The sequence below is a fragment of the Dunckerocampus dactyliophorus genome, chromosome 7 (genome assembly GCF_027744805.1).
Source record: "Dunckerocampus dactyliophorus isolate RoL2022-P2 chromosome 7, RoL_Ddac_1.1, whole genome shotgun sequence".
NCBI lineage: Eukaryota > Metazoa > Chordata > Actinopteri > Syngnathiformes > Syngnathidae > Dunckerocampus > Dunckerocampus dactyliophorus.
Window position 1 is genome coordinate 3,540,461 of NC_072825.1, and position 10,471 is coordinate 3,550,931.

Below are 10,471 nucleotides of genomic sequence, written 5' to 3' on the forward strand. Positions count from 1 at the left end.
ACATTGCAGTATAAAAGAAAATTCATCATTAGAAAAATGGATCTATGTACACAAACATTCTTTAGCATCTGAATGGTCGGAGTGAAAGGCACGAACGCACGTCGACGTACAGCGACGTCATAAATAGCCACCAAGCTCAACTCCTCCCTCGCTCACGGATTTTAAACTCTTTTCAATAAATACGAGCACACGTGTGGAAGTAGGCGGGCGTCCTACTCGGGTCAAGTTTCCAGGAATGAAACAGGGAGGGGAATAAAGGAGAAATAACACTTATCGCCATGGCGATGAGTCCATGAGAGCGCTGCGTGTCCCCATGCTGATGAGGGGATGTTCCAGAGGACATTCACAGTGGAATGGTTTCGTGAAGGAGCACCAGGACGTCTTACATCCTCTTGAAGGTGAAAAACCCAAAGTCTTTCACTAAATAAATTTCACAAAAAGCAGAACTCTCAATTTGTGTTTAAATAAAACAAAGAATTTTAAAAAGCTAGATTCCTTGGTTAGATTGGTCCTGCTCAGTGATTGGCTGGTTTCTCTGTGCTGCTGGGCGGAGTCAACATGGGCGTCACGGCAACGGGTGACAGCGGACAGTCGGTGCCGTCCGTGTGCCGGTCCTGGGATTTTCTCTGAGGAAGTGAAAAGCCAACGTCAGACAGGAAGTAGATAAAAAAAAACAACTTTTGTTTGGCGGCGCTCACCAGGAGGTCCAGGTAGGTGACGTGCGTCTGGATGTTGTGTCTGTCCTCTGCGTTGACCTTGGGGAAGGTCTTGAGCTCAGGTTTGGGTTCTGAGCGCAGCGTGTCGGCGAAGGGACTCATCCACCGCACGCAGGGGGACACGCTGTCCCACGTCAGGCCTGCCGAGAACAACACCATCAGCGCTCACACACCAGGAAGCCCGAACGAGCACGAGCACGAGCACGCGCGGACGTCTCGCCTACCCGACACTTGGTTCACCACGTCGAAGGAGGAGAAGTGGCAGAAGGCGGCGGCGGCGAGGACGCTGTAGCTGAAGTCCAGCGAGCTGATGTCCATCATGCACAAGTCCAGCAGCTGAAACGCCGTGAGGTCAAAAAGTCACGGGAGGGGTCAAAGTGTACATATTATTGCAAATGTTGACCCGAAATCAGAGGAGGAGGCGTTTGCGGAGGAGGGCTGTCGTATACGGACAGGAAATAACGTACTACAAGACGACCAATCGCAGACTTGAAAGATGTTTTTGCACAGCATTGCACACAGCAAACTAACCAAACAGCTCCGTGTTGCTGACTCACTGCCCGTGCGACTGCTACATAACCTGCCATGGGGCCAAAGAGTGGCAGCAAATTTGATAAGGACGGTGAGAAACACGTGCCAGGATGTACGGGAAGCCTGAGCCAACAGTAAACTCCATCCATTCCTTGTTTTCTATTGTTTTCCGCATGTAAACTATAGTTGTTCTCTATAAAATTTGTTTTTTTTGTGTGTGCATGTTTGGATTTACATTATTTCCTAAGGCAAAAATTGCCTCGGCTTTTGTATGTTTCGGTTTTCGTCTAACCTTTTGAAAAAAATGAATAAAAACCGAAAATTTGCCGCAATAGCGTGAGAGGATACGTTATACGCTTCATGAGAGATGACTGTAAAGTCCGCATGTGCTTTGACCCCTGCGGCTAATGCACGGCTAATAGAACTACGGTTCCCATGACGCTTAGAGTGCAGAGTCAGGAAGTAGTGAATTCCTGAAGCAGATGACAAAACCACGTTTTCAACCCTTATGCAGCAACCGTGATTTGATCTGACAAATCTTAAGTAAGCTTGATCGAGTGTAAAATTACGACACAGCAGCTGTTAACCTCCGATGAGGGTGAAAAAAAAAAAAAAAAAAAAAACCTCACAAGTGATGCTGGGAAGTACTAAAAATTGTTCTCTTTAAATTTGGTGGGTGCGGCTTACATTCAGGTGCGCTCAACAGTCCAGAATTGACGGTAATCAACATGACGTGACGCAACCTTCATTACGTAGCACTGATACACTCGAGTATGAATACTTGGTAGACCTCACATGATAGGATGACGTCGAATCCATTCGTGTGACGCTCTAAAAATAACCCTTTTTCAGTGCATAATTAACAAAATGCAGTGAGTCGAAAACAGTGTCCCGTGATGTCATTGTGTTACCTGCGTGATCTGGATGTACGTCTCCTGTGAGAACTGGGGGACCAGGAAGTTGTCACCATCTTTCTGGGCCTCCACCTGAGCGTAGAGCTTGAGCCAGGAGATGGGAGTCTCCGGGCAGAGGGTCCAGTCCAACGCCTGCACCAGACACCAGACACTCAGGCGTGCATGACCTTGCTTTAAATGTGCGTTTAAAAACAGCAGCAATACATCCGCCATGGTGGGATGCGGGGGTTACCGGCTATTGGCCGTCCCAAAGGTTGCTAGATGACATCATCGTCTAATTTGCATAACTGACCACGAAACATGTGCATGTAATTGTAACGGACGCTGTAGGTGAGAGGATAAGCATTGTGGGACAGACAAAAAGTGAGTTAAAAAAAACAAAAAAAACATGAAAAGCAAAAAGTTACTGTCTTCTGTCACTCCCCCCCCCCCCCCCCCCCCCCGAGTGTGAGCGCTTTCAGATACGTGATTTCATGCCAGTCTCCAAAAGACTCAAATAACAACATAATACTGATCCCTCCTGCTACGTCTTCTTATTCCCTGGCAGAGCAGGCGTGCTAAGAAGCAGCGCTACGGTGCCACCTCCTGGCCAGAGTTGGAGCGACAAGCTATGTCCATAGACAGTCCCACCATAATGTGTTCATGGGCGAGGGCGAACAAGTGGCACCAAAGAGGAACGCGAGAGATACACTGGATGGATCAAAGTACCTTTAGGATGTGAAGCTCCGTGCACTGGATGTCCCACGTGTCGCACGCCCCGTCTGTCACGTAGGCAAACTCGCTGATTTTGGGAGGGTAGATCTCCTGCAGGAAAGACGGCCGTCCGCTGTCAAACACTTTCGAGATGTTTTCAAGCCGCTGCCTCCCACATTGTCATTTTTATACAAACGTTTACAACTCCAAGGAAAATATGTCCCAAAATTGACACAATACTGCTGCACAAAAAACAAAACAAAAATGGCGACAAATTGTCACAAACAAGCTGCATCAAAACCAAACTCAAACCGTAACACTTCCTCATTGTCCGTCAGTCATCAGTTCCCAGGAGGAGCGATCGCGTTAATTCACTGACTTTTCTTTTGACTTGTTGGTTATTACGTGCGCTTGATGGATTATTTTAAGTCTTTATATTCATTTCTATGCAGAAGGTTCACCGTCCTTGCGGGAACTTCCATGAAGAACGGCAGACTCTAATGTGTACTTTTCTTGGTGTGTGTGTGTGTGTGTGTGTGTGTGTGTGTGTGTGTGTGTGTGTGTGTGTGTGTGTGTGTGTGTGTGTGAGCATCGCGATTTCAATTCTAAGCAAGAAAATCGTGATTCACGAGAATGTTGTTTTTCCCTTTTGCATTTTTGTGCGCATCCAAATCAGCCATCAGTTATTAATTGACTCCAAAAGGTCCGACAAAAACTGAAAGGTACAAAAAAAAAAAACAAAGCAATTTTTCCAATAAAAAAATCATGTAATCCAATTAACCTGTGACAGACACCCAAAATATTAACAAAACATTTGTTTTATACAGAATAATTAGACATGACATCAAATTGCTAAAGGAACATTTAGCAATTTAATCTCTATTGAAGACTCTTGTTGGGAGGGAGGGGACACGAGTTGTTCCTTGAATTAAATCGTGTTTCTCACCTTCTTTACCAAAAGGCTGGCACTGGCAACTGTCTTTGGCCCCATGGCGGGTTATTTAGCAGCCATATTCAATGAATGATGCGAGTCGGCATCATGTACAGTGCTTTGTTTGTGCGAGTGATACAGCAAAGCGACTAGTTTTGTGACAATATTGTACGATACCTGAGACAACGTATAAAGCGCGGGGCAAAATTATGGTGAAAATTTTCATTGAAAGGTTTGAGTGTATAATGTAAATCATTTTTATACTATTCATTATTGTTCCTACTCTCTTCTTCTATTCTATTTACTTTAGTCGTGTTTGTTTATATGCGCATTTTATCCTGCAACAGTGGAATCTCCCCAGTGTGGGATGAATAAAGTTTATCTTCATAATAATAATTTTAAAAAGTCAGTTGAGACTCACCTCTATTTTGGAGGCAATAAAGAGCGCCGTGATGCCGATGAGCTGCAGGTAGTCCTTGTTGACATCCTCCTGAGTCAGCATAAAGCGGTCAAAGTAGTCCTGAGCCAAATACGCCGTCTGGCGGTGGAGGCAGTACACCTCGCTCACCTGCACCGCAACAAAAACAATGTAAAGCGTTTCCTCAGGGGATCGTTCGCCTGCGCGGTGCGGGCCTCACCTCCAGCAGCCAGTCGAGGAGGATGGCCCTCATGCTGGGCTGCAGTTTGGGGTGTCGCTGCATGTAGCTCTTATCGTGAACATACGTCAGCTCCTTGTTGAGCATCTTGATCCACACATCATCTGAGCTGGCCCAGCTGCGACGCAACGACAAGTCTTATTTTGAGAACACGGGAAACATGTGGAGGCGTGACTCCAGGCGGCAGCCTACCTGAGGCTGGGGAGGGGCGAGGACTTGATGAAGAGGTTCTTGAATCGGTACTGCTTGAAGCTGGATGGGTCTGCGGGCTCCAGTTCTTTGTGGGGAGTTTCAATGAGGACGCACGGGCTGGTACCGTCCTCAGACCAACACTTCTACAAATACGCAACAAGCTCTAGTTAACGTCTTTCTACATTTATCCCTTGTTTATCACAGTAAATTGGTTCCGGACCTGACTGTGATACGTGAAAGTATGATTCCTTCTTTCTAATTAGAATATTTCATAGTTAGGGCATAGAAAACCTTTTGACAACCTTCTAAATAAGGCTTTTAACATTATTAGAGCCCTCTAGACATGAAATAACACCTCTATAGTCACTTTTACACTTCTATTACCCAGTATAGTAGACATAATCAGAGAAAATAAGCAGTAAATAAGAACTGTGCTTGTGTGTTGCTGTTAATGTGTTACCGGCTGCTAAGGGGCGGACAGGAAGTCAGAGTTGCGTTGTAGAATGGTATGTTTTAAGGCCACAACAGTGGCCCGAGCTAGGGATTATTTTATCCGGTTGTGAGATCATTCAAATCAAGTCTGGTGCTTGCGTGTCTCACCCAACATTACAGTAATATTACTGACACCTAGTGACCAGTGGAGAATACTACATATCATCGCAATGTCTTTGGATGCCGTATATTTGTATTTTACTTCATTTAGCCATTTTTATGCTTGAAAATGTTTAATTTTGGCAAAAATTTTGCCAAATTTGCTTATAGCAAATAGCACAACACGGCAGGTTTTATTAATTACTGTAATGTTAAAATGTTAGAAAAACACCAGAGTAGAGCTGCTCCATTCTGGGGAAAAATGTGAATTATGATTTTCTTCTTTGGAATTAAGATTGCAATTTATTTAATGGCAGTTAGCCTTCCAGTTGACATGTGGTCACGCCATCATGTTGTGCGCCTCTATGTTTATGATCCAGGAAGCTACGCGACTTATTTGTTCCTCAAAGTCCACCTCTGTTCTTGTCTATTTCTCCGTAAAAATGCCTTTTAAATTGGATTTTAAACTCCAGTTTCACTTGAAACCCAAAAGGCATTATACGCATCTGTATTACAGTAAATGAATGCCCACGGTCACTTTGCGTAATAAAGGAGGATGGTGCGGGCGAGGGCGGGTAGGAGGACTGGTCTCCCCACAACACGACATGGCCAATTATTAAAATTGATGATTACGTCACCCCCCAGCACCACCCCGCCACAAAGTGATTGCAGTCCTATGGGAAACACTGCACTCGTACCACCAGAACACACAATCAGTATGCTAATAACATGTAAATAACACAAACCTGAATTTCATAGCTTTGTTTCTTGGCAGCAGGTTGAGTCTTCTTGCAGGGCTATCAGAGGAACAAACATGGTGAGCCGGGTTAAAAACAAAAAGAAACACACACAAACACACAGGTTGTTGTAGTGTCATTTGTTAATATTTATGCATACTGTGTACAAATGGAAGTCAACCAACCTCCAATTTCCTTTTCCTCAGCGGAGCTCTGACGACAGGTTCTGGTGTGTTTGAGTCTCTGACTTGCAGAGTGATGCGACCGCTGAAGACAAACACACATTTTAGTATTATTATTATTATTACAGTATAACTTATAAAGAGTTAAAGCTCATTGGCCGCACAGACGGCTGCTATGAACATGACTGACATGTGGACACGTTTAAATAATGTGATAATGGTGTCACCACACCCCGACCACCACCCTAATCCCCTCGGACACCGAAGGGTGGGGAGGGGGGGGAGACACATGGACACATCCCCCGTCCTCCTCCTTCACGACCCACACAAACAGCACCAGGTGCTCACCTGCGTCTGGACATGGTTCCGATTGGACTTGTGCTTCTGCTGCAAAGACAAGAAAGGGACACAAAAAGTCAGTGGGGCACAATTTGGAGCGCCAGATGACGTTCAAGATGGACGATGGGGGTCTGCAGAAGAGGTCACAACCTCGTGCCACAAACCCCAATCATCACATATGTGCTAAACTTCAGCTCATGTTATACTTGACTCATTTAAGAGTGGCAAATACAAGTAAATAAACACAAAGTAGCACAGTTTAGTCCACTTACATAAGAGCATTAATGACATACTGCATAAAGTTATTACAAAGCTGCAATGACTAAAAGATACAAGAACAGATCTTTTAAGCTTAATGAAATGTTTTAATGTGAAATAGTATCAATGTGTTTTGGATCAGACTAACAAAGTCCACTGAGCCAACAGAAGGAGGGGGTTGCCCTTCCCTCGCTTACAAACAAAAAAAACTCACAAAATGCCTAATTTAAAGCCCGTCTTTTGACCTTAAATGATTCCTCAAACATTTCCAAAAAGCCATGGTGCGGTTTGAACGAGAGAAAATGACCAAAATGTGAACTTTAAACAAGAATTTAAACGCAAAGACGCGCCAATTTCAGCAGCGCTAAGCGGGAGTGGAACGCAAAGCTCGTCTTCTGCCGGAACAAATTTGTGCAGAAAGACCCCTAAATGGACCCATATTGATCATTTATCACCACCAGACGCTACAACAAAGCCCCAACACCCGTACAATGGACACTTGGTCTTGTTTGAATGCAGTTCGTTGTGTTTAAAAGCGAGTGGATGGAGGCTAACAGTTTGGAGGGAAGCTACTGTAATTAGCCAAGCTGCTAACTGGGTCAACAATGCCAACTATGGACAAACAACTCTAAAAACCACAAGAAAACACCTTCATTCTTCCCACTAGCTTCTGTTTACACGAAAAAGAACTGACAGGGAATTAAATGATAACTTTGGAGAGCTCCATTGAGTCACAAAACTGGTCTTTGTGTTCCGACATGTAAAACCCCGTTCAAACTGCAAGTTCTCGCGAAGCAAAGCAAAAAAAATGGCATGCAGCGCACTCGCAAAGTGCAGGAAATTATCAAAGAAGTGTAAAAGCACTAACTAAAATGGTTTATTTCCAAGTTAAAGCGCGCTCAAATCTGCAATCCCTCGTCCGTCCACATTTAAATGCACTCAGCGAAAACCACGAGAGAAAACATGTGTTTTGCCTCATAACGCAAGAAAAGCAGCAGTCAATGCCTCGTGTTATAAAGAAAAAGTGTTAAAAATAAGTGGAAATGTATAAAAGAGCTCCTCTGTGAGATGTTCTTACCTCCTGAGTGAAGAATGAATGGATGGATCAGCTGTGGCGCCGGCGCCAATCCTTATATCCGTCTCAGCCTGCAGCGCGCCTCTGCGCATGCGCCTTCCCGGTTCAACGACTCGCGCTAAATGTTTGAAAATGAGCGGAAATCTTCACAAACGCGCAACGCCGACAGGTTCTCATGGACCCCGAATAACATCTCCAATAATAGATGTACTCAACGAAAGCACACAGTCGCTAATTCATTGACCTTTTTCAGTTTCAGCGGAGACAGCGTTCATTTCGAACGGTGAACGTATCTCATGGTGATTTTTGATGTTCATACGATATTCGGTGTGTTCCGGTTGAATTTAAACGACGCGTCTTTTACCCTACAATCATCCGGTGTACAAAACACTCGGTGACATTAGCATAAAGTTAAGTTTTTCATCATTTTTCATCCGCTACCAGAGGAACTTCCGCGTTCTGGGCCCGCCCGGGGGAGGAGTCAGCGCGACGTTCGGCCAATGAGAGCGTGAGCAGAGCCGGTCACATGCCTCCCTCCTGGCAGAATGTAAACAGAGGAGCACGTGGCGCAGCTGTCAAACATGTCAACAAAGTCTCACGTGAAAGCAAGAACGCAATAGCAACTTTATATAAATATTACACTTTTATAATGAAACTTTACCACTAAGTCAGCCCCTTATATGATGAAGTACAATTTTATAATATAACTTTACTATTATGTCAGCCCTATATAATTAAGTACACTTTTTATAATAGAAATTTACAACTGTACATTTACAATGAAATTTTACACAGTCAGCCCTTTATAATTATGCATTTACAATTCACCTTAACTATTATGCTGACCCTTTTTACTTCAAGTTTTCCTTATATATGTACAATCATGGAAAAAATCTTACACCACTGTTTCTTCAGTTTCTTGTTCATTTTAATGCCTGATACAACTAAGTACTAAGTTTTTTGGCAGTACAATGCTATAGCTATTCATGTAAGAATTTAAGTGATTTTGGTTATTATCACGAAACCATGTAAGTTGCTAGATATCAGCTCTTCAATTAATCTCTTATGAGCTATATTTGTATCATTATATTTGTCCAAACAAATGTAACTTTAGTTGTACCAGGCATTAAAATGGATCAATAAACTGAAGAAACAAGGGTGGTCTAATCATTTTTCCATGCATATATATATATATATATACATACATATACACACATATACACACACACACACACATATACAGGTATGAAAAAGTATCTGAACCTTTTGGAATTTCTCACATTTCTGCATAAAATCACCATCAAATGTGATCTGATCTTTGTCAAAATCACACAGATGAAAAAACTGTGTCTGCTTTAACTAAAACCACCCAAACATTTCTAGGTTTTCATATTTTAATGAGGATGGCATGCAAACAATGACAGAAGGGGGGAGGAATAAGTAACTGAACCCTCACATTTAATATTTTGTGGCCCCCCCCTTTGGCAGCAATAACTTCAACCAGACACTTCCTGTAGCTGCAGATCAGTCTGGCACATCGATCAGGACTAACCTTGGCCCATTCTTTTCTACAAAACTGCTGTAGTTCAGTCAGATTCCTGGGATGTCTGGCATGAATCGCTGTCTTGAGGTCATGCCACAGCATCTCAATGGGGTTCAAGTGTGGACTTTGACTTGGCCTCTCCAGAACATGTATTTTGTTCTTCTGAAACCATTCTGAAGTTGATTTACTTCTGTGTTTTGGATCATTGTCTTGTTGCAGAATCCATCCTCGTTTTAGCTTCCGCTGTCTGACAGACGGCCTCAGGTTTTCCTGCAAAACATCCTGATAAACTTTTGAATTCATTTTTCCATGAATGATTGCAAGTTGTCCAGGCCCTCAGGCAGCAAAACAGTCCCTAACCATGATGCACCCTCCACCATGCTTCATGGTGGGGATGAGGTGTTGATGTTGGTGAGCTGTTCCATTTTTCCTCCACACATGATGTTGTGTGTTCCTCCCAAACAATTCAACTTTGGTTTCATCAGTCCACAAAATATTTTGGCAAAACTTCTGTGGAGTGTCCAAGTACCTTTTTGCGAACATTAAACGAGCAACAATGTTTTTTTTAGACAGCAGTGGCTTCATCCGTGGAGTCCTCCCATGAACACCATTCTTGGCCATTGTTTTACATATAGTTGATGTGTGAGCAGAGATATTGGACTGTGCCAGTGATTTCTGTAAGTCTTTAGCAGACACTCTAGGATTCTTTTTTACCTCTCTGAGGATTCTGCGCTGAACTCTTGGCGTCATCTTTGGTGGACGGCCACTCCTTGGGAGAGAAGCAACGGTGCCAAACTCTCGCCATTTGTAGACAACTTCTCTGACTGTTGATTGATGAACATCCAGACTTTTAGAGATGGTTTTGTATCCTTTCCCAGCTTTATACAAATCGATAATTCTTGATTGCAGGTCTTCAGACAGCTCTTTTGAGCGAGCCATGGTGCACATTAGACAGTGCTTCTCATCAAGACAATTCTTACCAATTCTGTGTGTTTTATAGTGGGCAGGGCAGCTTTAAACCACTCATTAGTGATTGGGCACACACCTGACTTGAATTGTTTGGTAAAAATTGGTTTCATTTGCTCTTTAAGTCTCCTTAGGCAGAGGGTTCAG

At 43.5% G+C, this 10,471-nt stretch overlaps 1 protein-coding gene across 2 annotated transcripts; it reads right to left on the reverse strand.

The window, feature by feature from the left end:
* Nucleotides 1-7,875, reverse strand: ccne2 (cyclin E2). Of its 2 annotated transcripts, none has more exons than XM_054781988.1 (12): nt 7,819-7,875; nt 6,492-6,530; nt 6,147-6,228; nt 5,971-6,021; nt 4,634-4,776; nt 4,424-4,559; nt 4,207-4,353; nt 2,870-2,965; nt 2,159-2,293; nt 941-1,052; nt 699-856; nt 1-626 (listed from the first exon to the last, which is right to left on the reverse strand). In XM_054781988.1, exons 2-12 carry the CDS (start codon nt 6,503-6,505, stop codon nt 516-518), a joined length of 1,185 nt encoding a protein of 394 aa, XP_054637963.1. In that variant the 5' UTR covers nt 6,506-6,530; nt 7,819-7,875; the 3' UTR covers nt 1-515. The 2 variants fall into 2 exon arrangements, with proteins under 2 accessions (XP_054637963.1, XP_054637964.1); XM_054781989.1 differs by lacking the exon at nt 7,819-7,875 and adding an exon at nt 7,435-7,496.
* Between the last annotated feature and the right edge of the window lie 2,596 nt (nt 7,876-10,471).